At 39.9% G+C, this 26116-nt stretch overlaps 5 protein-coding genes across 6 annotated transcripts; 1 reads left to right on the top strand and 4 right to left on the bottom strand.

The window, feature by feature from the left end:
* Nucleotides 1-59: 59 nt before the first annotated feature.
* On the bottom strand, nucleotides 60-7455 carry slc35d1a (solute carrier family 35 member D1a). Its single transcript, XM_086048467.1, has 12 exons — nucleotides 6810-7455; nucleotides 6611-6644; nucleotides 6434-6520; nucleotides 6292-6359; nucleotides 6140-6211; nucleotides 6004-6072; nucleotides 4877-4979; nucleotides 4318-4410; nucleotides 4017-4084; nucleotides 3067-3145; nucleotides 2219-2301; nucleotides 60-1749 (listed from the first exon to the last, which is right to left on the bottom strand). Exons 1-12 carry the CDS (start codon nucleotides 7049-7051, stop codon nucleotides 1644-1646), a joined length of 1104 nt encoding a protein of 367 aa, XP_085904593.1. The 5' UTR covers nucleotides 7052-7455; the 3' UTR covers nucleotides 60-1643.
* aqp12 (aquaporin 12) lies at nucleotides 6626-10321 on the top strand. The gene is made up of 4 exons (XM_086048468.1): nucleotides 6626-6906; nucleotides 8550-9228; nucleotides 9851-9967; nucleotides 10060-10321. The coding sequence occupies exons 2-4, from the start codon at nucleotides 8634-8636 to the stop codon at nucleotides 10182-10184; spliced, it is 837 nt and encodes a 278-aa protein (XP_085904594.1). The 5' UTR covers nucleotides 6626-6906; nucleotides 8550-8633; the 3' UTR covers nucleotides 10185-10321.
* On the bottom strand, nucleotides 10182-12361 carry rpp21 (ribonuclease P subunit p21). Its single transcript, XM_086047597.1, has 5 exons — nucleotides 12306-12361; nucleotides 12083-12184; nucleotides 11174-11253; nucleotides 10939-11079; nucleotides 10182-10793 (listed from the first exon to the last, which is right to left on the bottom strand). Exons 1-5 carry the CDS (start codon nucleotides 12359-12361, stop codon nucleotides 10687-10689), a joined length of 486 nt encoding a protein of 161 aa, XP_085903723.1. The 3' UTR covers nucleotides 10182-10686.
* A 732-nt stretch (nucleotides 12362-13093) lies between these two features.
* Nucleotides 13094-21902, bottom strand: pak2b (p21 protein (Cdc42/Rac)-activated kinase 2b). 2 transcript variants are annotated; one of them, XM_086047991.1, is made up of 15 exons: nucleotides 21579-21902; nucleotides 19410-19773; nucleotides 19225-19331; nucleotides 18882-19032; nucleotides 18744-18775; nucleotides 17929-18042; nucleotides 17709-17841; nucleotides 17155-17218; nucleotides 16302-16350; nucleotides 15637-15749; nucleotides 15416-15533; nucleotides 15233-15332; nucleotides 14798-14994; nucleotides 14386-14523; nucleotides 13094-13793 (listed from the first exon to the last, which is right to left on the bottom strand). In XM_086047991.1, exons 2-15 carry the CDS (start codon nucleotides 19597-19599, stop codon nucleotides 13707-13709), a joined length of 1593 nt encoding a protein of 530 aa, XP_085904117.1. In that variant the 5' UTR covers nucleotides 19600-19773; nucleotides 21579-21902; the 3' UTR covers nucleotides 13094-13706. The 2 variants fall into 2 exon arrangements, with proteins under 2 accessions (XP_085904117.1, XP_085904116.1); XM_086047990.1 differs by having other exon boundaries at nucleotides 21616-21902.
* Nucleotides 21903-23078: 1176 nt separating this feature from the next.
* pigx (phosphatidylinositol glycan anchor biosynthesis, class X) lies at nucleotides 23079-25991 on the bottom strand. Its single transcript, XM_086046904.1, has 6 exons — nucleotides 25817-25991; nucleotides 25626-25707; nucleotides 25369-25507; nucleotides 24513-24726; nucleotides 24320-24420; nucleotides 23079-23815 (listed from the first exon to the last, which is right to left on the bottom strand). Exons 1-6 carry the CDS (start codon nucleotides 25884-25886, stop codon nucleotides 23678-23680), a joined length of 744 nt encoding a protein of 247 aa, XP_085903030.1. The 5' UTR covers nucleotides 25887-25991; the 3' UTR covers nucleotides 23079-23677.
* Between the last annotated feature and the right edge of the window lie 125 nt (nucleotides 25992-26116).

Raw genomic sequence — 26116 nt, 5'->3', positions numbered from 1 at the left:
CACAAATGTCAGCTTGACATCAATATAATCTGATTGAGATTCAATAAAGCACAGCAAGCTGGAAAAAGACCAAATGGCTCATCTTTTAATTCAGAAAGCATTTTTGTAGTAAAAAAAAAAATATATATACAGTAACAGCCAAACTTTGAATCAAATTCATTATTTTATGCCAAAATACAATTGATAAAAACAGCACATTTGTACCGGACTTTAAAAAAAAAAAAAACCACTTAGGTAACCCACAAAATACAATGACCTCAATTTTTATTCAAGGTGGTGAGGCGGGCCGATCAGAGAAGAAAGGTATAGCAACTGCATAACAACCCACCACACACACCGACACTTTTTGTAGTATTGACTGACCAAGCTAAGGATAAATGTTCGTTTTCCACCCTCTCTAAACGTTGTAACAGTGCATGTGCAAAAACATGGTAACAGACTAAGAGTGCACAGAGAACATGACAAAGGCATCCATGTTACATTCGTTGTAAACAGCTCTGACGTAGACATGCCACACTCGATAATTGATCATCAAATTAATCGGCAACTATTTTGATCATCAATGAATCATTTAGGGATGTGGACTTCAAATTTTCCATATTGTTTGGAATTTCAGACTCCCAACAGTAAATATTTAGATTTTCTTTTGCGTTTAATCATGAGACATTTACACATTTTACTTTGGAAAACAATTATCAACATTTTTGCAGATTTCCTGACATGTTTAAAGACCAAACCAGTGAGTGCATCAATCCATTTATGAGTGAAAAAAAAAAAAGAAATAATTTAATCTATTATGAAAATAAGGGTTACAGTATTTGCAGCCTCAGTATGAATGACCTGTAATTGACGTGGATATTAAACTAGTGGCCCTTCACGTTAATCAGTGGCCAAGGAGTAGCTTTCAGTTTGAAAAACATTGCTGAGTACAACTTGACTCCATCTTGCGTGAGATTGCTTAGTTGTTTAATCATTAACGGCAAATAACAATTGGTTAATGAACAGTAATGGGGGGGGGGGATTTTACAATAAACTTTAAAGCAAATCTTATCCGATTAATCTATGGAATTATCGATCAAATAATTAAAAAAAAAAAATTATGAAAAAAAAAAACCTACTCTGACGTCAAGGGTGAAGGTAAACAAAGCGGATGTCAGCCAACCTCACAACTCGGATACAAATGTGGATTCTTAAATTTGGTTGGCTGTTGAGTTGTTGTTATCCTTTCGGCTTTTCCCCTCAGGGGTCGCCACAGCGAATCAAGTGCACGCTCGATTCGCATCATTGATTTGGCAAGTGCTTAACAGATAGAGCATAATTTCTGACACAAGCAAATTGCTGTCGGCTTATGAAGAAGTTGACGGGGTCAAAAAGTAACAGCTGGCACTCGTGTGTGTGTGTGTGTGTGAGTGTGAGTGTGTCTCTCCAGTAAAATGTATATAAAAGTTCCATAAATATTTTTCCCTTGTCAACACTTAAAAAATACAAATACTAACGTCTCTTCAACAAAAAAAAATATCGTAACCCTCTTTGCGTAACATAGTAGACCAATGATGATTTTTAACCATCAGTTCCTCCTCAGGCATAAATTAAAAAAAAAAAAAAAAGAAGACATACATGAGCGGAACAAAAAGAATCCAGTGTCATACAACCACCTTGCCCTTGATGTCCATTTTGGTGCTTTCGCTGAAATTGCTGGGCTGCTCCTCTCGCAGCGTGACGTAAGAATACACAAGGCTGGCTGCAATGCTGTCGGTAAAAAAATAAATAAATGGTGAGTCGGCAATCGTTCACAGCGTGTTTCTTAGTCGTACGTCTGTAAATAAATTAGTCTGCCGTCAAAAGCCCTTTCTCAGTCTCGTTTTTGTTCTTGTACTTTGAGGGGTCACAAAAGCAAAAAATATTACCATCATAGTCACTTTTCTGCTTGACATGTATTTATACAAATAGCTTGTTTTCTCCGCTTTTTGGTCAGAAACCAACCCTTGTTCTACTGTTGACTACTAAAGAACAGAAAAAGTGGTAAAACTTGTCAGGTGAAGGATGAGTCTACACTGTTGATAGTTTCGATGCTTATATTATGACCGAATGCAATATTCTGTGGGTCTTGAAAGTAAGTCAAAATGCTGTAAAATGGCTGACAATCTTGGGAATTTGTTTTATGTTAAGATGGCAGACAGAACGTGTGTACCCTGCTTTAGAACGCAGCGTTCCATACCTTATGTTCAAACCTATAAAGTTGGTCCAGGAGAAGATATAGTCGCCAATGAACACCATTCCAATGTATGTCACCAGGACATTCTGAAACATGAAAAGAGCAGTTCAATTTTGCCATTACAGAGCAACATCTAAACAAACCTCAACTTGTGTGGATTTAAAAAAAAATTTTTTGGGAATGTCTTTATCGTTTCCTGTGTTGTGTTAAATTGGCCAAAACAAATAGCCACCATACTAACGAATGTATGCTATCTTAATGCTAATACATAATGCAAAGCAACTAACAAAATTAGCATCTACGCCACAGCCTTGTGAACCCTAACAACATATTTGAACACAAACAATTGTCAGGCGTATGTCCTTTACACTCTGCAAGTATTATTTTACCAGCTTGATCACAAAGACCTTGTTCTGTGTTTTTTCACCAAGTCTACATGTAGTACAAATACATATTATACTGCCCCCTGGTGGTCAAAGTGTGCACACCAGACAGCCAAAAATAATTACTGCATGAAATCAAGACGCACAAAGTGATGAATTGTTCGTTATTACAGTATGTTTTTATTAGATTTTTCACCGATGTGATCGGCCAATATTTTGCATATTTTGTTCATTTGTCGGCCGTAACATCATCATTTGCTGATACGATCAATGACCTGTGAATTATGACATTACAGCTGCAGTGATTCCCCCACATATATTAATAATATAAATTAATTTTGCCCACCACCGATTTAGATGCTTCTTGTCAATATACAAACAGTGCATTATACTAACTTCCTTTCCTCCCTGGAGACGTTATCAAGTCTGAATGATTTGAGGAGAGGTTTCGTTTGTACTGCCACTCACCTTGAGGCAGCCCAAGATGGTGGTGGTCAGTGCAGAGTTGTAGTGTGTACAAAACACAATGGAGTACATGAGGACAAACCTGTGCACACACAAAAATCAAGACTTGACACTAATTAGCACGATGACATCAGTCACAGTCAGTAAATTCCTGAATGTGTGGACACTTGGGGTTGAACAACCCACATTTAGGACACGGACACAGTAGAGGACACTGGTGAGTTGGTCTACTCTGCACACAAATGTTTTCCTTTTATTAAGTTAAAAGGCGGTGACGTCATGTGACCGGAGTTGTCGCCACATTGGGCACCAGGAGGTACGGCACCGTGCTTGTACGTCGTAATAAATGATCGATTGTTTTGGGTATAAAATTAGCGAAATGCCGTCAACTACATTTTTTTATGGGAATGGGTGGAGAAAGGTTTTGGCCAACTCTGTTTTGATCAAGCCGGGAAAGTACCAAAAAAAATAAAAATAAAATAAAATAAAAATTTAAAAAAAAAGTAACCACAGCCAGCAGGTGGTAGCATTGGATTTCTCTTTCATTGGATGTCACAACAATAACATTGTAAGTTCCTAAAACGTGGCGGACACTTGGAAATACAACCGTTACAATCAGCTTGATCAAAGAGTTTGTCACGTTAAATCTACTGTCCGAAAAAAAGACAAAAGATGACAGAGATCAATTTCAATTTAGAAGTAGAAGCGATGACATATTGGTATGTACATACTCACACATACTGCACACACACACACACACACACACACACACGACTAAATACTACTACTACAATTTCTAAATAGCGTCCAAACAGTTTGTAAAATGGACCAAATTGAAATATTGTTACACCGGTGATTTATTGTAAATACATTACTTTGCCATCAAAAACACATTTTCATTGTCATTCAAACCCCTCGTGGACATTCACGTCATGTAGCCACCATATTCTTACCCCATAATGCAGGACAAGAAGAACTGTATGAGGAAGAACACGTCAGACCAGCCGTCATAGTCCATGGCCTGATCACACAAAAACAGAAACTTTGAAACGACAGATGCTAGGTAGTCGCAACATGTAAGTGACTGCATTAAACGGTACATAATGGCAGCTTTGTCTTTCTCACTACTGGGGCCTCATATGGGAAAAGCAGCAGCAGCAGCTTTCCCATTAACAAGAGAGCACTCTCACTCACACGTGGTAGCACGCCACTCTCTTCAGGAAGTCAACCTCCTGGCATTGCCCCGTTGCTTACCTTCTGGATGTCGCCAGTCACGTGAGCCAGCAGCAGAGTGGGTAAGATCATAAATAGCGCGTTATAGTACACCAATCCATATTTGCCCAGCTCCTGTACGACACACAGACGGGAGTAAATGTAACATCGGGGTTTACTAGCGGGCTTCAAGACAAACAGTCAAAGCGCAAACCTAATACATCAAAATGTGGATCAACTTCATAAATGCCTAATCGTTTATTCCTGATTTGTGTCACTAAATGTGCGTTGCTTCGGAAAAACTTCAGCGAACCACAGTGAGGAGCTGCTACGAATAGTGAAAATCTGTAAATAGTTGACAGCCACCCATGAAGACCAGGCTCTTCTAAACCTTCAACCTTCTGCGAATTTGTATTTTTGAATACCCAAGAAAGCATGTTTTTGGTTGAGAAAACAACATACCCAGTCATAGCATGCAAAGTTCCTTGAGAGCAGACGTTGAAGGGCAGGTCGGATTCTCTGCGCCCAGAATGCCATAAACTGCTCCTCCCCCCTCCCCCCCAACAATGTCCGCTATTCACACGCAGTTGCCGCCACGTACCTTGGCTTCCAATTTCTGCTTGACATATGCCCCGTTGGCCGCGGTCAGCACATCATTGAGGAGGATGAAGATGTAGCCTTGCAGGTCAAAGGACATGTCTGTGCTGTGAAACCAAGACGAGGTGGACGCATGTTATGTTTATGCCTCGGAACGACAGACGTACAACAACGCGTTTTACTAGCACGCATTTACTTGTTGACTGGCCAGGGAGCATTTGATTCTTCGACAAATTTTCAAGTACAAAAACTTGCAAAAAAAAAAAAAAAAAAGCATGAACTGATGAATTTAGCTTTCGATTTAGGCCATAAATGTACTGGATGCAGTACATAAACATAATGAGTAAATTTACTGGCAAAACCTGATTTATGCATGATGCCCAGGAGTCATCCCAGGCTAAAAAGGAATATCAAAAAATGCATTAAATATTAAATAATAATTCCATGAACTCATTCACTGCCAGACATTTTTAGACCCTCTTTTACCCTAACAGTTGAAAAAAATAAAAAAATATATAAGTTCCTGGGATTGATTGGCTGGACTGTGAAAACACTAATAAATATGTCAATGGCAGTGAATGAGTATAAATGTATTCAACACTGAAGTTAAATGTATGCGACTAAAAGTTTAAAAGTTAAACAACTGAACTGTACTTTGGCAGTGATTTTTACGCATTCCAACTATCAGTACACAGACTGGATAGGGAACGAACTGACGTTAGCTATACTAGTTAGCTCGTCATCTGCCTCGGTAGCAAATCTAACATAACCATCCAGACTTTCTATCTTGAGGCATCAGAATGCTGCATGACTCCGGCAGAGTGAGGGAAGAGGCGGAGTTGTCACTTCTCAGAACAGTTGTGCGTTAAAAGCATTCATAGAATTGTCTTCAAGCTATTTTACAACACTATAAATTGGATAACACTGCATGAAAATAACAGACGTGGGGACAGACCAATCGTATGCATTTGTGGAAAAATATTAAAATCAACCATATTTCGATATATGAGGTATGTTTGAAAGGATATCCTTCCTCTACCAATCCGTGGTACTGGGAAAACTTGTGACTAACAACCAGGACATCTGGATGCAGTTTAAAAAAACACAACAACAAAAAACAAAAACCCTTACCTCGCAGCGATGAAGGCCCCTAGTATCATTGTAAATACTGTCAGCTGGACCGACCTGGAGAATTTTTTCCTGTCAAAATGAGAAAAGACGCCACATGAAACCCAATCCCCAATCCAAATTGAGTTAAAATACTTACTTAAGCAGGAATCCTTCAGCCAACATTGTGAACAAGATGGAAAACCTCCTGAGCACGGTAAACATCGGCAAGCTATGCAAACAGAGTAGTATGGTCAAATAAATGTATGGATTCGAATTATATTTCATCTAACCACTAATACAAGAACTTACTTGAGCCTTTTGGTTCCGTACAAACCACTAATTTGATTGCCCACGTATAGCAGAGGTAGAGGAAATGTCTATAGATGGATAGATAGGGTGTAAGTAGAGATGCAAAAGATGACATAATAACACAATGTACAGGTGGTTTCACCTTGAGAGGTACTTTCTTATCCAAGTCTGGGAAGGTGATCACCCTCGCTGCCTTGCCCACCCACAAGACAACCACCGTGGCCAACATCTGCACGCACAAATGCACATTGAAATGCAGCTGCATCTCAGCTACAAGTCAATGAAGCTTGTGTGCTGGAGAAATGGTTGCGAAACTCACTTGCCCAATCCCAACGCATATCGACGAGGGGAACCTAGGAACATGGAGGGGTGCATGTGAAAATCAGCTAAAAGTGTGCTAAATCCACTCCAAGTAACATGGTGTGAGAGTGGAAGGAGGCTATTTAAACGGCGACATCCAAAGTTGCCTTGAGCTAACTTGGCTAACAACTTAGCTTGAGTTCTCTCAGCCAGCCTACCTGTAGGTGGTGAGCACGCTCTTGTTCACCATGACGATGACGAACGAACTGAGTGCGTAAAAGCCGGCGGCGACCAGCTTCAAGAGCAATGTCGGAGGTTTGTCCGCCATCCCCGACGAGTTGTCATTCCGTACTGTGTACTGTCGGCTTCGGCCGCCCAGCCATTGAGTCGCTGGCTGGCTGGTTGCCTGCCTGCCTGACTTGCTCGTGGGCATACAAAGCCGTACGTCTGACTTCCGCATTCATTTTACCGGCCCTCAGTAACCACTGTATCTGCACATTCTGTATTTAATGTCCCACAAGCTTTGAAAAGCAGGATTGTGTGGGTAACCTTGAGCTATAGAGTTTTTAGAAGGGAAAACTGTCACGTTTTTAACACGTTTCCACACTGATATATAACTTCCGCCCTTACTAAAAAGCACAGGCTGGTTTGAGCACACGTGATCTCGGTATCCAATCACAACGTAGGCTTCAAGTCATTGATGTGAAGACACGGCAACTCGCTGAAAGGATGCCGTGACCAATGTGTCTACTTGGCAGCCATGTTGGAAGGGGCGACTTTCCAGTCAAAGACGTTAAAATTAGGCATAATTAACGTTTTTTTCCTCAAACGATTTTAAATTAGTTTTTCTTGTTTGTTAATGCCAAAACGCGTGCTACGTATACAGATATTTTAAATTGTAGTTTTTTTTTTTTTTTTTTTAACCAAAATGAGCGTTGACAACTTTGCCCCTCCTATCTTGACGTCGCTGTTGGCTCAAAAGTCAAAAGAGGCGTGTCGTATCTGCAGAAACATGACTTCCGCACAAACCAGCGGCCAATTAAGCGTAATGAATTAATTTCAAGTACATGTACGTTCAGGATTCGGAATAAAGACGAGTTTATATTGTGATATGAGCGCTAAAGAGTAAACACGGGGTCTGCCTGGACACAGTACGTCATCTCAGTATCCAATCACAATAGTTACCTGTAGGATTTCATTCATTCGTTTCTGGACTCAAATGATGAATGAATGGATCAGAGTTTCTTTCCCCCCCGGATTGCAACCTTTGCAGCTTGAAAATGACATTCTACTATATAGCGATGTTAATTTGAATTCAATAAATTTTTCGGCCCTTACATAAAAGATACGGAATGAAAGCTCAAAAGGCTTTCAATGAATACACTGCGGAGGACGACATATTAAACTTTGATTACATCTGTCAAATTTGTTACTTTTTTTTTTTTCATCAGAGAACGAAGTCAACTGTAGATGACTTTTATGCATGATAATAATATAATAACAATATATGTATTGTAATATATTTACCTGCGATTGGCTGGCAACCAATTCAGGGTGTCCCCCGCCCACTGCCCGAAGACAGCTGGGATAGGCTCCAGCACTCCCCGCGACCCTTGTGAGGATAAGCGGTATAGATAATGGATGGATGGATGGATGGATGTAATATATTTAGTAATATTTATGAATTGAGGGTTATGTTCTGCAACAAGTGGATGTTTTTTATTCCAAAACGCCATAGCTATAAATTACTGCGCAAACTTTTAGAGGTCAAACTTAAATAAATGACTAATAATGATAAAAATTAAACATATTTTAGGAATGGGCATCTAAAATCTGTTTTGGGACACATGAATTCATCTCTGATTAAAAATTTGCTGTTGACTAGTCTCACTGGATGTTAATTTTGTGACCTGCTTGCTGACCTGACCTTGCAAAAAGTCCCGTGTGTATTTTGGCAGGTGTCAGCAGCCTGCCGCCTCTGATAAGAAGCGCGTGGCTTTGCGTGCGCCACGTTGTCAGAAGAGAGAGAACCCTCGGCGAACATGTCGGGACTCAACGCCTCTCTGGGCTACTTCCTGGCATGCGTGCTCGTGGCGGCCTCGCTGCGGGTGCCGCTGAAAAGGTGGCCGCGGTTGGCCTTCCTGTCCGAGTCGGCGTCGTCATTCATGCTGGTGGCGTGCCGGCTGGAGGTGCAGACCATCGTGGAGGTGGGCGAGTGGGCTGGGGGCTTGGGCCCGGACGTGACGCTGACCATTTTGTCGGCGGTGCTGCTGGTCCACGGCGCGGTCTGCGGGGACCATTCGGGGAACCCCAGCGTGAGCGCGCTGAGGTTCCTTCAGCTGGACGCCGCGGCGCTCGCCACTGCGCTGGCCGTCGCCTCCCACTTCCTGGGGGCCTACCTCGCCATGTTGGCGGCGGAGTACTACTGGAGCCTGGAGCTGACCGACATGCACATGATCAAGAACCTGATGGCCAGGGAGTGCAGCACGTCGCTGCTGGTCTCGCCCTTGCAGGGCTTCTTCACCGAGGGAGTGTGCGCGCTCCTCTTTCACCTGGTGCACCTTTTCCTGAGACGGAGGAGCGCGCTCGTCAGGGTGCCCGTCGGGGCCGCACTACTCACCTTCCTGTCACACATAGGTACGCATGTGGGTGTCTTCTATTTTAGCACAGCGATTCTCAAAGTGTGGTATGAGTAGCACTTGTGTTACACGGGTCTTTTTTTCAATGTATATTTTCAAAAGCTGCGGAAGCACATTTTTGAGAAACTTTTTTTTTTTTTTTTTTTTTTTTTTTTTTAAATCAAGAAGGAACTATTATTTTGAGAATGAAAAAAATAATATAAAAATATGCTTGGACTACCCAGGTGCCAGAGCAGATAAATGACTTTTGGGTATTTTCAGAATTTTTTTCCTCACATTTACCGCCTTCCTCCGTAGAGAACATATAAGGACTTTTTATCAGTGTTTTCTGAAAAATTTTTTGGGTTTTGTAAAAACAATGTTTTTGTTGTGCGGACCCCTGAGATATACTTGCCCGCCCAACGCCCCCCAAGGAAAAAAAAAATCCTAGTAGTGATTAGTCAGTCCGCACGTGTGGGTGTTATTTTCACAAACTATTGGCCAATCAAACTTCCACCCTACACCAGCGATACGTGCAGTATATCTGAGGATAAATGTCATATTTTTGAGTAAAGAAACAAAATGTACATTTCATGTCTGAATTGTGATGAAATGACAACACGACATTTTTACGTTTGCAGCCAAAGGTCACACGTCAGCTTACGTCAATCCCTCTCTAGCTTATGGCCTCACGTTCTACTGTCCTGGATTCACCTTGGCAGAGTACGCGTTCGTCTACTGGCTGGGCCCCATCACAGGTAAACTGCACTCACATACACACCGTGGGCATAAAAAAAATATATATCTATATTCATATGTAAAATATCTATCTATCTATCTATCTATTCAGGAATGATCTTGGCCCTCCTCTTGTACATGGGCCACATCCCGAGAATCTTTGGCAAGAACCTTCTTTATCTTCACAAGACGCGTTTGCGGGTGCCGAAAGGAGGCGAAAAAGAAAAGAAGAAATGAATGACATTTTTTTTTTATTTTAAACAATCTACCCTTCAAATGCCACATGGCATCAAGAACAAAAAAGGCTTCATATTTGGGAAAATGTCACTACAAAAATGTTGATGGTTTTCAATAAATCAATTTAAAAAATGAAATCACTTATGTATTTAAGTTGGGCAGGGGTGGAGAATCTTTGCTTTGGCCTGAGCACAAAACAACCAAGAATTTCAGGGGGGGGGGGGGGGTGGGAATCCACAAATTCATTCCTTGCATATTTAATGTGTAATTTTTGAGAGAAAAAGAGCCTATATGTTTGAGACAAAGAAATCATCTACTTTTAAGGAGGGAAAAAACTCATTCAAGAAATCTTTTTACAACTTCCCCACTGGTGATATGTGTCGAGAATGACAGTGACCGTCACCTGTGCAAGTTATCATAAAGCTGACTTCAATAAATAAAATTACACTCATTTTTCAGTTGTGGAATAACAAAAGAGTTTGTAAACTTGCATTACATGCTGTTATGGAGGCGTTTGCTTTGTAGTGGCAGTACTTGTGCTGGGGTTGGAACCATCACACTGGTCAGGTTTGGTCTTTTTGGGCTGATTTTTAACAGATGTATCTTGACCTATGGATAGAAAACAACAGGGATAAATCCGTACCACTTTTGTTCAGACAGACCCCCCCCCCCCCCGCCCCCGGAATGTAACGTCAATTATTTACAGAAATTCGGAAACGTAGAGATCCACTGTATGTAAAAAAAGAGGTATTACCTGGTTGTTTTTTTTGTAGCTGATCCTGAGCCTCCGGACGGTCCTGCCACAAGCAATAATCTGGGTCGTTTAGTAGAGTCTTGCTCTGCTTACAGCTGAGACAGCGCAGCACCGTGAAGCGCCTCTTCTTGCCCCTTTTCCCTGGCAGAGGCACAGCCATAATAAAAGTTACCATTGGTCAACATCATCCTGTTTAATTCCTTCAGGTGGGAAGGGAATGGGAAGTGGGGCGTACGTTGTCTGGTTGTTGCCGTCAAACCAGGGACGAGCAGGGAGCAACACTTCTTGCATATTGTTCTTTTCACGGATGGATCTCTGCAGAAATGAAAATTACATTATGAGATTAAATTGGAATACAATGGTAATCATTGTTTATTTATACAGACAGTATTTGAGGCAAAAAAGAAGTCATATTTTAAGTTAAAAAAAGACATTTTAGTAGGAGGAAAATGTAACATTTTCAAAATTTATAGCTAAGAAAACGCACATTATTTTCAAGAAAGGAAAGTCACATCTCAGTGGAAAAATAGGTCTGATATTTGGGGAAAGAAAGCTGCATATTAGCGAAAAAAAAAGTATATTTATGTGACTACAAATCCTAATTTTGGGATAAAAGTTTCATATTTTTAACTAACTGCCTTGTATTTATTTAGGGGAAAAGTTTTATATTTTTAAGAAAACTATTTTTTTTGGGGGGGGCACAATTACTGTAAAATGTTTATTATGTGGGAGACTGCTCTTTATTTTGAGAGAAAAAAAAATCAAGAACGTTGTATAATCTTAATTAAATGGTTACATTGTTTTTTTTTTAAATATTTTTTTCCCAATGTGATACACGAATTAGGTACAACTTGCAGAATGCCATGAGAGCTGCTTCAATCACTGTGCCTTTTACAAACAACAATGTTCACTTTGGTTCAGCACTGTTACAGCTATAAACCACACTTTTAAACATCAATCAAGTAATTTGTCAAACAAATCGACCATTAAAAGCTTTGTTATGAGGTAGCTCCGACATTGACGTATACCTAATGTTTTGACTTGTAGTGGAGTAAAAAAAAAAAGGTTACAGGAAGTTGTCATCATTCTTAGCTGCGCCTTCAAAATAAAACGTTTTCTGAATTTCTTAGTCTTGCTAACTTACTGTCGTAGAACAAGACGTCTTGCGATCGTCCGCTGAGTAAAACAGTAGAAACGAGCCAGCTCCACATTATCGGGGTTTTGGGGACAAAACACAATGAGCAGCCTGTCAAAAAAATTGGGAAAAAGTGACGATGGCACACCGGTAGAGCTGAATCAACATTATTAGCGGCGAGCTAATTCGAAACGAGACCGTTACGATTCCATTGCAAATGTTTTTCACTCACCTGTAGAGATAATTTAGTCTTAGGTACGCTTCTTTATCCTTAAGGTGCCCAGACATGACCAGAAAATGCTGTGAAATAATGTAAAAGTGGCGGTTAAAGTCTACTTTCGTCACCGTGCTGTAGCTGCCTTCAACGTATATTTACAACGATTCAATTCAGTAGCGTTCCGGATATTTATTTTCAAAATAAAAGCGCATAGCTAACCCGCAGTCAAATTTTCACAAGTCCCCCCCCCCCCCCCCCCCCCCCCAATAAAAAAAATCAAGTACAGTAGCATGTTTTTCTCATACATTGACAAACATTTGAGATTGTTTTAATTTTCAGGGGAAAACAAAATGGATATTGGAGGGAAAAAGTCAAACGTTTTGGAGGTGTTTTTTCTTTTTACCACGGTGTTGATAATTAACTTAAACATTTTGAGAGAAAAATACTTTTGAAATAAAAACTTCAGAGGAATTACATTTTCTATTATTTGTTTTAAAGAAAGAAAAGTACATATTTTTAGACGTTATTTAACAGTTTAATTTTGAAAGCAAAATTGGCATTTGTCATTAAAAAGGTATACATTTTTCTAACAGAGGGGAAAAAATGTGTTCAATTCATATTCACAAAGTGGTATTTATATTATTGTGATTATTTTGTGTGTGCTGTTTGTTGTTATTTCAAATCACTTTAGTCAAAGGATTTTTAATATGACCAGCCTCCATCAGTGGGCCAGTATGGAATTATTTCAAACAAACACAATAATCACATTTGGGAAAGTAATCACCACATTGATTGACCACTAATGACGTACAATTTTTTCACTTTTAATATCAACAATAGAGAGGAAAATATAAACCATTTCCATGTAAAATGAACTTGCCTGTAAGGTGCACCTCTGCTATCAAGGGACTAAGATAGTACAGTAGCTCTGTCGCGTGTGTGAAATCAACAAAATGACACCATCGTGCTCTTGAAATGTTTCCTATAAAAGCAGTCGACTGAAATTGTAGAACGAGAGAGAGAAATTCAAGTATCAAAAGAACTAAAAAGACGCTGACAGAGCTGAGGAAAGTAAAATGACCAAAAAGTAGTAAAAATCACAGGGGAGACACAAATCAACAATACATTAGGCAACACTTTTACATTTGTTTAAGGCAGTCGATTAAAAAAACAACGCTAGAAACTAGGACGAGGCATCTTCTTCATTAAATACAAGCCCAGTCCTAACCAGTTTGTCAGAGACTTCATATGGACAGCGGATGGTGTGTGTGTGTGTGTGTGTGTCTTTCATGCTTGACATTTTTGGTCTTCTTCACAGTGATTTTTTTTCTTATACTCTTAAACCTTTTGTCTGGCACAAATTCTGAATGGTTGGCACGTGGCAGCTGTGTGTGCATGTGCGTGCGCGTGGTCTTCTTAACGATTGCCTTTCATGGCCTCCTTGGCGGCCAGGATGAGCGGTGTGAGGCTGGACAGAGGTTTGGCCAGCTTCAGGAAGGGATGCTGTGTCCAAAGAAAAAAACAAAAAACACACACATTAAATTAATGAAGGTGCGAGAAGTGATTTAGAGTGAACTGGCATTCTTTTTTTTTTTTTTTTCATGGCCAATCCTTCAAATGACCATAAAATTTACGCATGTGGCCCACTTAGTTCTGTAATCAGGACCTACAAGCATTAAAATATCGACAGTTCTATATTTTGGTTGCATCAGTTTAGCTTTTTTTTTTTTTAATTGGTTGATTTAAATGTATTTTTTAATCATATCTAAAACATTGACTAATTGTAATACAATTTTAAAAAATATTCATAATAAGAAATGCATATATACATTTAAATTGTACTTAATACAACAATGGTTAATTATATTTCAATGCATTATAAATAAAGTTTTAAAATGAGAACAAATTATTTCATAGCAATTAAAATAAACTATTAAGCATAATGTTCAGGACCCCAAAAATAATAGCTTTCACTCTAACACATACTGGAAATTGGTGACTTTTCAACCTGTCGAGGCCCCAACTGATTTTGTCATAATGATTAATAATAATAAACTACGGCAGGGCACATTCTAACAGGAGATCGTTAAGTCACCTGCAGGAGCTCTTTGCCTCCACCTCGCTTCTCCACGTCCATCTCCAGGCATCGGTTGAGGAAGTCTCGGAAGACCGGCGACAGCTTCTCGGGGTTCTGCAGCTCAGGCGTCCCATTGGTGGCGATGAGATACAAGGCCTGTGAAGACAGGGAGACAAATCCAGTAGGAGAGGTGGTGGTGGCGGCGGAGTGATTTCAAGACTAACAACAGCAAGATTTTGTGTAGGAAAACAGTTCTTAATGCGGTGTCCCAAGTGTCCCGAGTCATGGGACACAAGACAAATGGCATACTGTGATGTGGTAAAAACGGCACGGCTATGCCGGGACGTTGACTTGACCCGCGCCACACGATTCCGTGGATAAAAGTGTCAAACAAGGAACCCAATTCAACTTTACACAAGCCTGTACTCACTCGTAGGGGATTCTCGTTCAAGTAGGGGGGCTCTCCCTCCACCATCTCGATGGCCATGATACCCAGCGACCAGATGTCCACTTTGGGACCGTAGGCTTTGCGGGTCACCACCTCGGGGGCCATCCAGTAGGGCGTGCCCACCATGGTGCTGCGCTTACTCTGCTCCGGAGTGATCTGGGCGCAGAATCCGAAGTCGGCTGCCAAGCGGATACGGGACACTTAGTTACGCACACGTCACACAACAGGGTCCTCTACTGTTTAAGTATTTAAGGAAGACTTGCTTTTTTATTTGATTTTTTTTTATTTATTTTTTTTTGCATATTACTGCTTTTTCATTTGATTTTTTGGGGCATATTAAATTTTTTTTTTCCAGAATAAAATCTATCGATACCAGTGACAAATAACAGTTGGGGAAACTCTGCGGCGACAACTCACTCAGCTTGACCGAGCCGTCCATGCCGAGCAGCACGTTGTCACTTTTAATGTCTCTGTGGATGACCTGGTTGGCGTGCAGGAAGTCCAGCGCTTGTAAACACTGCGGAGAGTAACGATGGGAGGTTATTATTATTATTATTATTATTATTATTACTCTTTTTTTTCGTGGCCACGACAGCACACCTCTCTGCAGACGGCGGCTATCTGGGCTTCGTCCATGCACGTCTCCGTGACCACGTCGGTGAGCGAGCCGCCCGCCAGGTACTCCATCACCACAAACAGCTCCTCCCCCATCAGGAAACTGAAACACACACACACACACACACACACACACACACACACACACACACAGCGAATCACATTGCATGCTCTTTTTGATTGTGGTATATTGTATGCGGCGTCACCTGTCGAGGAAGTTGACAATGTTGGGGTTCTTGAGCTCCTTCATCACCAGGATCTCATTGATGATCAGCTCCTTCTTGGGCTGCTTCTGGAGGTTGATCTGTTTAATGGCCACCTGCACACAGGCAACAAAACAAACACTTGAACTTTGCACATGGAAGTTACACACTGAATTGAATTTCAGTATGCCTTACGAGATCTTGAACAAAAAAAACAGATACTGCGTATTCATATGTAACATAAACAATTGAGGGAAAATGTCACACGGAAAATAATGCAAGATATGTCTTAATTCATTCACTGCCAGACATTTTCAGACCCTCTTTTACATTAAGGTTTGGAGAAAAAAAAATAGAAAAAAATATAAAGTTCCTGGGATTGAATAGCTGGACTGTGAAAAGACAAATAAATACGTCAATGGCAGTGATGAGTTAAGGACCGCACATACCATGTTCTCCTAATTAAACCGCAACCCATGTTTTGCTCCAAAAAAGTAAGCAATTGAGTATAATACAATGTGATATGTGCTATATTAATTATTTCCCATCGTATCCACCTATTAAGTGTCGCTTTGCCACAAGTAGTGTAACATTGTTGCGGAATCCTTGGGTAAATTATTAGTAACTTTACGGTCTTGACAGTCAGAAGACGCTTCATTTGTTATCACCTCTTGTCCTGTGGCAACGTCGATGGCAGTGAAGACTGTTCCAGAGGCTCTGTAAGAGCAGACAAACAACACGTTAATGACAGTCCATTCAATATGATGTGTTTACACGTCAAGAGGAGGGTTCACAAAAGTAGGATTCAATCTTGCAAATTCTCGCCAAATGTCACAGTTCGGTATGTTTCCTGGTTTCAAAGTCACAGCTTAGCTCACATAATGCGAGCAGGAAATTCTCTGATTCAAGTTTGTTTTTGTTTTAGGAACGTGAAACATCAGTAGTCTTTTTTGGTAAGTGCAGCATCAGCTGTTTGTCTTCTTTCTTGGAAGCGACAACTAGTGCAACAGTAACAGTTTGAACAGTGCGAATGATTTGGGTATGAAAACAGCCAAGGACATTACTTTGGCTCGCCTAAGTGAGGCGTGTTGCCGTTTCAAATGAGTTCACAAGTTTGACATACTGTCCAAAGCGCAGGCTGTACAGTTATTTGTTTATGGAGTAAATGCGTGGCCAGAGAATGAGACAATTTCACTTCCTGTGACTTACCTCACATTTTCCATGTGGGAACTCTATAACCCTTTGTACCGTACCGAAAAATACCACACAGTGATGCCTTGATTTGATGACTTGCCCTGACTTACAAGTGAAAACCTGAAACCTAATTATGTAATAGTTAAACCCTAAAAAATTTGCCTTTTTTTGTTGATTTGTGTTGTGAGCCAAAACGCGCTGCAATGGGTAAATGGCATTTCAGTTCATTTGAATAGGGAGAACTGAACAAATCAAACTCATAGTCAAATAACCACTCTACATTTACTCTCATGCCGCTTGTCCATGCGGCGCTAATACACTACTCACCCTTGTCCAATTTTCTCATATCTGGTGTATTTCTTCTTGGGGTCACCAATGCTGACTATAGTTCCTGTGAAGGAGAGAGTGAAGCAAGTATTTTAAAATAGTACCTTTAAAGTGTGTCATGGAGGGATGCAACAATATCAAAATCTCACGTAACGGGAATATTCCCATATGGTAAATAAATTAAATAAATAAATGACCTGAGGTGGGGGGGCATGTAAAAGAATTAAGTGCCTGGAGTTTTAACCATCAAAAAGAGGTCAAAGCTTTGAAGTCATATAAATAGGCTGTTCAACATAAGCATAATTCATTCACTGCCAAAGACAAATTTATTTGTCTTTTCACAGTCCAGCCACTCAATCCCAGGAACTTTTTTTTTTCCCCCGATTTTTTTTTTTTTAGCGTTAGGGTAAAAGAGGGTCTGAAAATGTCTGTCAGTGAATGAGTTGTAAACGCTAATTTAAACAAAATATATTTTGTCAGCAATTGCAATGAACATCTCCCCAAGTATTTTGTCAACAGAAACTTCAAACTCGGGTTCAATGAATGAGGTTTACTCAGTTTGTCCATGATCTCCTCGTCGGACATTTTGCCCTTCTTCTTCTGTCTGTCGGCAGCCTTGGACGCCGCGTCGCCGTCTGTGCTCAGGCTGGGCGCGGGGAGGGGCTCGATGACGGAGCGCGTGTACACCTGGCCACACCAAACCAAAAACAGCGTACAGGAAATTGCTTTCATTTCACAGTCCTACATAACGAGATGTCGTCGTGGTCGTCTCACGCTCTTGGTGTGTTCCGGTCTGGGAGCCACGGCGGGAGGCGGGGCTTCGTCGTCATCGTCGTCGTCAATGTCTTTGATAGTCGGAGATGTCGGCTCGGCGCCTTTTTTGACTGGCTGGAAGAGACCAAGGTCATTATAGTTAGGAAAACAAACGAAATATCGAAAACTATAACGTTAATGCTTTGTTTCACTTAAAAGTTTTTCGAGGTAACTGCCGTCACACACACTGATTATTCATTAAAATTAACAGAATTTGAAAAAGCACAAATTTAAAATGAAATAAAAATGACAAGGAATGAAAAATCCTAACCTTGGAAGAGAGCGGTATGAATTTCGATTCAAACACTGCAAGAGTGCTGAGAGATGCTCTCAAACAAAAAATGTCTAACTTATTTGTTGCATAACAGTTCATGTCTTGATTGCTCAAATAATTTTAAGAAACATATTTGGGTTAGCAACATATAAAATACACAACATATACTATTGATGCTTAATTTCCCCCATCGTTGCGTGTCCCTCTTGACTTTGACCTTGCAAAAAAAGTCCACTATTTTTAAGGGTTTGGACTAAAGAACAATGCATTACCCTCACTTTCCACTGACACATAAGTTAAGAAAGCGTTTCACACTCATGAGACAGCTCTGAGTGTTAAATATTCTAAAACACTGCCAGTGCATTTCCTAAGGGTATAATTGTTTCAAAATATGGACAAATGGGAGGTCAAGCAGACCACATGTTTTTTTTAATGCACACAAAAGCATTAGAATGAATATTTGTCTCTCAGCATTCACTTCCAGAAGTCTCGACATACTTACAGACTGCGGCCCTGGAGTAAATGCTTCTTTTTCTGCGAAAGAACAAAAAGAAAAAAAAGTGCTTCACAACTTGTTCCTTTCGTTTCCTGCGAAAGGACACCTCGCACACAGACTTCTTCGGCTGGCGCGTTGACTCACCAGAAGACGAGAAGCTGAGGTACTTCTGCCGCCCGTTACCCGTGGAGTCGTAGAACTTGAGGACATCGAGCACGGCCTGCGGGTTCTTCTTCTGCTCTGACTTGGTGATGTTTGAGGTCTGCAGTAGCCGAGCCCACTGCTCCGGCATACCCTAACGGGTGCGGCAAAATGGACGCTTTTAAAATGCGCGTACAGGGAAACACCTAAAACATGCAGGATGGCGGCCCTCGAGGACCAGAGTTTTGACCTAAGTACAAATTTGTGTTATGTTGCCACTCTAGTGAGAGTACTCCAGTGTAAACTGAGGACCCTTGTGTAGCCTGCAGAAAAGATTCCTACTCACAGTGAACTCCCCTGTGACGGCATCGAAGCCAACATGAATGGTGTGTTCAAAATCGGAAGGCGGCGAAATCTCCGGTCGCTCTTTGTCTCGATCTTTCTTTCTTCCGCCTGAAAGGGGCAAACGTTTTAAACAACCAATCCAGTGCCGCTTTTCTTTGTTGCTTTGAACACTCTGCTCGCCCTCACCTTTCTCCGCCCCGGAAAAGATGGAGATGATCTTGCTGCGGGGCTTTCTCTCCTCAGGCACCGACGGCAGTGGCTTGGAGCTGTGGTTCGCCGACAGCGAGTCTTTGCTGGAGCTGGTGCTGAAGATGGTGCTGCTCATACGGACCGGCGGGGCGGGGGGCTTGTCCTCGGGGTCGCCGTTGTCGCACATCGCTCACGTAAGAGTTTGTTTGTGTTGTTTTCACAGGAGATGAGGAGGAGGGGGCGGGGGGACGAGGACGGACAGGGTGGCAAGTGGAGCGGGAGGATCACATCAGCATGAAGCACACGCGTGATCATGCATCACCGCAGGATGCGCAGGCCGGAGAGGAAGGAGGAACTATACCTAGGGTAAAAAAAAAACAATAAAATATGGTTACACATGAGATACTTGTAGCCTAACAAATAACCTGGACTTATTTATAGAAACCAAGGTCATCATTTCATGAGCTTGTAACCTGAAAAAGACACACAGTAGCATTAAAACACACACACAAGGGAAACTAACATGGGCACTTCCAAAGGTGGCAAGCGTACTCATACTCTGTACTTAAATAGAATAACAACTATGTTTATTAAAAAAATGTGTTACGTACACACCCTGGAATGTACTTTAGTACAAAAGTTGTTGTTGTACTGTACCTTTTGGCCCGTGCCACCAAGGAACCTCCCAATTCAAGTAAACATTTTATCCAATTTATGTGACAACTTCTATGTTTTTTTTCCCCCAGATTAGACAAAGAATTTTTGAACACTAAAAGCTGGTGGTTCTTAGGGTGGCACAATATTTTATTTTACATTATTGCTGTTAATGCTCCGTTGCTCATGTTCCGCCTAGTAAAATCTTTGTGCGTCCTGTCATCCGAAGACAAAAACAAAACAGACACACAGCATGGTGATTGGTGAAATAAAAACAATATGGGACAATGTCATTGAGGGCTAAGGGACAGAAAGGTATACAACACTGTTTTGTTTTCTGCTTGTGCTGAACCTTCATGTGCCGTAGTACCGGTCAGTATGCTCTCGATGCCGACAACTCAAACGGACTGGGTCGGCCTGAAATAATGACGGAATGATGACTGACATGCCCACTTCTGGTTATTAAAAACACCGGTCAACATTTTTTTACTACATTGTTTTTTAAACCAGAGATGCAAGCAAACTTTTGTAGGTGAACCTTTTGCACATCAACCTTTCAGTGAGAATTTTAAAAATATACATGGGTGAAACTAACACGGAGACTATATAATTCTATGTTTTGCTTTGAATGTTTTAAAGCACTTTGAGTTGCATTTTTATGTATGAAAAGTGCTATATAAATAAAATGTGATTGATTGATTGATTGATAATACTCAAATTGAACAATATGATGAACAATAATATCATGAGTGTTAATAGCTAAAAAGAAGTGAGACAGACAGGTTTAAAACAAAAACACTGACAGTAATAACACAAGGAGTAAATAAAACACCAGAAATAACAACAACAGCTTTCAGACTGCCAGCACAAAAACGTTCTTGTCTTAACGAACTGTATTCCAGTTTTGTGTACCTCTTGAGTTTTGGGCTATTATTTATAAAAAAGATTGTGCAGCAGGCCAGGTCAGGTTGGACTAACAATGAGCAACTTATGCTCACATTATTTCGAATTAAATAATGACGGTAATTCTCTGCCTTGTGTAACTACGTAATTAAAACTTTTTTCTTTGTATATATTTTACCAAAAGTATAAGTATTTACTTCAAAGGCCCGCTGGGAAAGTGTGCCCTTCGTGAATTACTGTATAGCAGGGGCGGCTAGCGGAATAACGACAGCATCCGCTACTTAATAATGGCCAACAAGTGGACCAACTCCAAGCTATCTTTAGCCTTTTAGCTTGGAGCTAGCAAGCCCGTTAGCTCGAAGCTAACCGCCGCTATGGTTCAATACCAATTGAGCGACGACAGCGCTAGCGCGAAGCTAACAGTAGCCTTGATATCGCAACTTAGCCGACAAGCTAACGTTAGCATTTCAACTCATTGGCCGCAGACAGCGAGTTAGCATGTAGCTAACGGTAACTACTCTCTGACAACTCATAATGAAATGGCGAGTTAAAGCGAAAATAGATGTCGTTTAGGTAAGGGGAATAGAATCGGTTAAAAGGCCGACCGACCATCCAGCACAAAGCCGCTTTCTTGTCATTTTCTCACCGGAGATCTTCCACGACAGTTAAAACGTGAACAGAACTCCTCGAGTCCCTGCTGTCGGTCCTTCCTTCGGTGCCTTAAAAGATGTTCGTTAGTCCAAGAAAAGTACAGTACTTCATCAGAAACTCGGCCATAAATAAAATCAAATTAAAAAAGGGTGACAACTATTTACAGTGCAACTTTTTTACCCCCTTCTATCTTTTTGGGGCCCTTCGATGATAATTCCGCTATGGCAAGAAGGGGGAAGCGGAACTAGCGACTAGTGATGGGCCGTGGTGGGAAGTAACTTCGTGACTGACCTGAAATTGATTTTCATGTGTGTCAATTTTACTGGAGTATTTATTTTTCAGACGGCTTTATAATTTTACTCACAACATTTAAAGATGGATACGTTCCAGCCAGCCTCCAAAAAAAACCAACCATTTTTTTCTCTCCATAATATTTTTTTGTAAAAACTTTTACAATAGAATGGAAAGAAAAAACAGTAATTTATTTTTGTGTAATTACTGTGCATTCGGTTGAACTGTATTGAATGTGAATAGCAAAATTCACATCAAGTGTAAGCTGTTGATGACACCCTGTGGCATTCAATTTTTAAAAATGTATAAATTGAAAGAAAACAACTCATAGTCCGAGTCATGAAAAAAGTCGTAACCTGACCTAAAAAAAAAAGAGCTAAATACTTATTTGAGAAAATATTTTTCAGAAAAGAAAACAATCTAGATTCATATCAGATTTTTTTTAGATGAAGATACTATATTTGAGAAATCTTTTAGAACACATTGAGGTAAAAAACATATTTCATGACAATAAGGTTTTATGTATGATAACACTACACACAAAATAATTGGAATATTGTGCGGGGTGGGTGAAATTTCAGGATTAACTGTAACTGTGTAACTGCACTGTAACCTTTACAAGTGAATTTAATTTGACGTCTCTAATCCTTTGAATGCACTTGCCCATTTGGTAAATGTTTCTGTACCTTTTGCACAACTTGCTGTTCTCTAACAAGGAGCTAAATAGTAAACTTCACAGCAGGTGATTGATCCATAAAAATGTCGAGGATAAACCTTTCTGTGACTCATCCAGTCTCTGTTGCAATCTGATGATGAGATTGTGACACAAACCTCAGTGGCCACTTCCTTCTGAGAACATCCTGTTCGAAGCCTCGCAATGATGAGATTAGGTTGGTTGTGGTCTTCACCTCATGATGTCAAACAACAACTAGATGAAAATGACTGTTTAAAAATTAATTTCAATCAAACTAGTCAACTTATTGGTCCATTTGTGGACATATTTAACTTTTTGTGATTAGTGTACGTTAATAAATCGCAGCACAGCTGTAACCACTTCCTGATCCAGAGCTGATTCAGGAAGTGCTTTGACTGTTGCCGCAATTTGTAAACATATATAAAGTGCAAAGAATTTCACACATTACTACTCATTTTGTCGCATTAACCAATTTGCCCGTAAAGAAGATTAAGAGAATTCCAAAGAAAGGGGAACCAGTTAAAGTTATCCATTGACATCAAATATCCAGTCCTCTCCAAAAGTATTGGAACGGCAAGATCAATTCTTTTATTTTTGTCGTATAATGAAGACATCTGGGTCCCAGATCAAAAAATGAGACAAATGTTCAGAATTCCAGCATTCATGACGTGCTATTCATCTAGATGTGTTAAACAACTCAGGAAAGAGAAGCTTTTGTTTTAAGCCGCCCATTTTTCAAGTGAGCAAAAGTATTGGAACAGACATTTTTAAATTAACTTAAAGTGACTCACATTTTATTTTTGATGGCATGACCCTTACTTGCACTAACTCATATAGCATCAAAATGAAGTCTGAAGTCTACAAAACCATTTTGTCTGGCAATTTACAGAAAAATGCGTCCAAATTAATCGTGAGAAGCGTCATCACTTCATCGCACTCTTATTATACTATTATTATTATTATTACTATTATTAATAATCCAAACTAATTTGAGCAAAACTATTATTGTTTGCATAGATCTGTACTTACACACTATAACGTGAAACAAACAGACAGCAAGCCCCGTGGCGTTTTAAAAAATCCGATGCTTCCATATGTATTTGGACAGCGCCAGACAGCAGATCATGGTGACGGCCAGCGTCACGCCGCACACGGGTGTCACCAGAGACCCGTCGCCCACTGGTAAATGCAAGGTCTCGTCGTCAGGCCTCTGTGGGAAGACAGTCCAACAGAACCACGGAAATGGAACAGTTAGGTGGAATTATTATTTTTTCTCATAATATTGAAACGTTATCCTCATAAAATGTATTAGTTTTTATTTTAGTATACAACTTTCTACTCAGAATTATTTTTCCCCAGGGTTTCAGGTCATATTCTTTTTCACCATATATTTTTTTATTGTTTTTATATCACAAACATATTGCCCTAAAATGTCATTTCATTCTCTCATAAGTCTTTTCATAGTATTACCACTTTGTCATAAAAAAGTTTAATTTCCCCCGTGTAGTAAAACAACTTTATTGTCCTTAAATTTAGATGTTTTTCGTTGTAACATTACAAAAAAATGTTGTCATAAATTGTTGTTTTTTTCTTGTTACAATGCCACCTTATTATAGTAATTTAATAAAAAATCTTTACAACTTCATTCTCTTAAAATATATGTTTTCCAGGTAATACTACAACTGTATTGGCATGAAATCTGAAAGCGAATCACCTGCTTCTGTTGTACTTGAACCCACAGACACATACTCGTATTGTCAACGTCACAGGGCGCTTCCGTCGCCGTGTGAGGCTCCAAATCATCCAGCTGTGAACCTGAAAAAAATAAAAATAATTTTTTTTTTAAAAAAGCGTCAAATGATGAACATTTGCTGTATGGCTCTTTCCGTGTAAACACAACTACTTACATTTCTCCGTGCGCAAAAGCAGCTTTGGGGGTTCTATGGCGATGGATTCCGAAGTTTTCCCGCCAAAGGAAGGCTGGTGATACCGGCCGTGGATGGGGATGCTAACTTTGAGCACGCCGGGGGTTTGTGCACTGAAGGCAGGATAAACGTAGGTGATGAATCCGGAAGTCTTGTGCGCAGGCACTTCCAGGTCAATGGCGGAGTCCACTAATATCTGACAGAGATAAATACATAAACAATTACTGCTACAGAGTAACAAGGCCACACTTACAAGAGAAAAAAAAAGTATTAATTAAATGTACATTATAGTGCAGTTTGGTTGTATTTTGGGCGAAAAAGAATATTGAATTTGAATAATAGCATGCGATATTGAAAAAACAATATGAATACTATGACTTTTTCTGATCAAGTATACAACATTCCTGTAATTATAATCATTCTCATAATATTACTTTACTATTGATTATTATTAATAGATTTGTTTTCTTCTATTACAACGTAAGTCCTAAAATTTATATATATATTTTTTCATAATATTCCTACTGTATTCTCATAAAATGTATCGGTAGATTGTGTTTCTTGTAATATTACATTTTATTCTCATAACATAGTTTTTTGTTGTTGTTGTAATACAACTTCATTCTAACAATGTTTTGATTGTCTCACTCATATTACAAATGTATTCTCAAATACTGCAGTTTAAAAAATTTTTGTAATATTACAACTTTATTCTAAAGACAAACTTTGTCCAATAACATGAAATAAATTGTCAAATGAAAACAAATAAACAATTATAAATGCAGTTGGTAACAGTACAGTATTGGTAAGACAGAAAGTGAGTGCTGTTTGTACTTACCTGCCAATCAACTGCATCGCTCAGGAAAGCAAGCTGGTAGGGGTCCACATAGACCCCACTGGGCCATGTCTGAAGTAGCAAAATTCGGACGTCGATGAACGCATCACCAGGCTGGAGCTCAACTGTCGTCTCTACCTCCCTAAAACAAACATGACGTAATTATTTTTAAAGCATTCACATCAAAAACCAAAGAGACGCTGGTGTTCTCCCTTGTCTTGTTAAATTTGTAAACCTTAAGAGAAGAAACACATTCATACCTGTGAAAACCATTGTTCTTGATCTCTAGTGAAACTGTAGTTGACTGGAGCCACTGCTTTAGAGCAGCGCAACTGCTCTCGCCTACAGAAAAACAATAAAAGTGGTGTTAAAAGACACAGAGAAGATATTCATGAGTATTTTTCTGGTTACTACGAGGTCTGAAGATAACAGATATGACGGCATTTCTTACCCTTCACAGGCAAATAAAGACATGTTAATAAAGTCGTTGTCACAGTTGGATAGAAAAGTGTAAAATGCATCAAATACTTCTAGTAATTTTATATTTTAAGCAACAAATGTAATAGAATGCCTATTTAATTTGTTTGCGGAAGTGTAAATCGAAGGACCCTTTGTAGCATTAGGGCGGCTATAGTGGTGCCCAATTAAAAATAATTATAACTAAACCTTCAAGCAACAACATCATGTCAAGAATTATTTATGGACAAAATAACATTATGAAACACACTAAGCATCAAGTATGAACATCAGG

Source organism: Filicampus tigris, chromosome 12 (genome assembly GCF_054856515.1).
Source record: "Filicampus tigris isolate MCC_2025a chromosome 12, RoL_Ftig_1.0, whole genome shotgun sequence".
Lineage (NCBI taxonomy): Eukaryota > Metazoa > Chordata > Actinopteri > Syngnathiformes > Syngnathidae > Filicampus > Filicampus tigris.
This window is presented reverse-complemented; position numbering and strand designations above follow the sequence as displayed.

Coding starts and splice junctions, on each gene's coding strand:
- slc35d1a (XM_086048467.1), bottom strand. CDS start 7,051: ATGCGGAAGTCAGACGTACGGCTTTGTATGCCCACGAGCAAGTCAGGC. Junction 4,085..4,317: donor TGACTGGCGACATCCAGAAG/GTAAGCAACGGG, acceptor TTGTGTGATCAG/GCCATGGACTATGACGGCTG. Junction 1,750..2,218: donor TTTATAGGTTTGAACATAAG/GTATGGAACGCT, acceptor TTTTACCGACAG/CATTGCAGCCAGCCTTGTGT.
- aqp12 (XM_086048468.1), top strand. CDS start 8,634: ATGTCGGGACTCAACGCCTCTCTGGGCTACTTCCTGGCATGCGTGCTC. Junction 9,229..9,850: donor CACCTTCCTGTCACACATAG/GTACGCATGTGG, acceptor TTACGTTTGCAG/CCAAAGGTCACACGTCAGCT. Junction 9,968..10,059: donor CTGGCTGGGCCCCATCACAG/GTAAACTGCACT, acceptor CTATCTATTCAG/GAATGATCTTGGCCCTCCTC.
- rpp21 (XM_086047597.1), bottom strand. CDS start 12,361: ATGTCTGGGCACCTTAAGGATAAAGAAGCGTACCTAAGACTAAATTAT. Junction 11,080..11,173: donor GACGGCAACAACCAGACAAC/GTACGCCCCACT, acceptor TGCCTCTGCCAG/GGAAAAGGGGCAAGAAGAGG. Junction 10,794..10,938: donor GCTACAAAAAAAACAACCAG/GTAATACCTCTT, acceptor TTCTATCCATAG/GTCAAGATACATCTGTTAAA.
- pak2b (XM_086047991.1), bottom strand. CDS start 19,599: ATGTGCGACAACGGCGACCCCGAGGACAAGCCCCCCGCCCCGCCGGTC. Junction 19,332..19,409: donor CTTTTCCGGGGCGGAGAAAG/GTGAGGGCGAGC, acceptor TGCCCCTTTCAG/GCGGAAGAAAGAAAGATCGA. Junction 15,534..15,636: donor ATTGTCAACTTCCTCGACAG/GTGACGCCGCAT, acceptor TGTGTGTTTCAG/TTTCCTGATGGGGGAGGAGC.
- pigx (XM_086046904.1), bottom strand. CDS start 25,886: ATGCATTTTACACTTTTCTATCCAACTGTGACAACGACTTTATTAACA. Junction 25,508..25,625: donor AAGAACAATGGTTTTCACAG/GTATGAATGTGT, acceptor TGTTTGTTTTAG/GGAGGTAGAGACGACAGTTG. Junction 23,816..24,319: donor TTCAAGTACAACAGAAGCAG/GTGATTCGCTTT, acceptor GTCTTCCCACAG/AGGCCTGACGACGAGACCTT.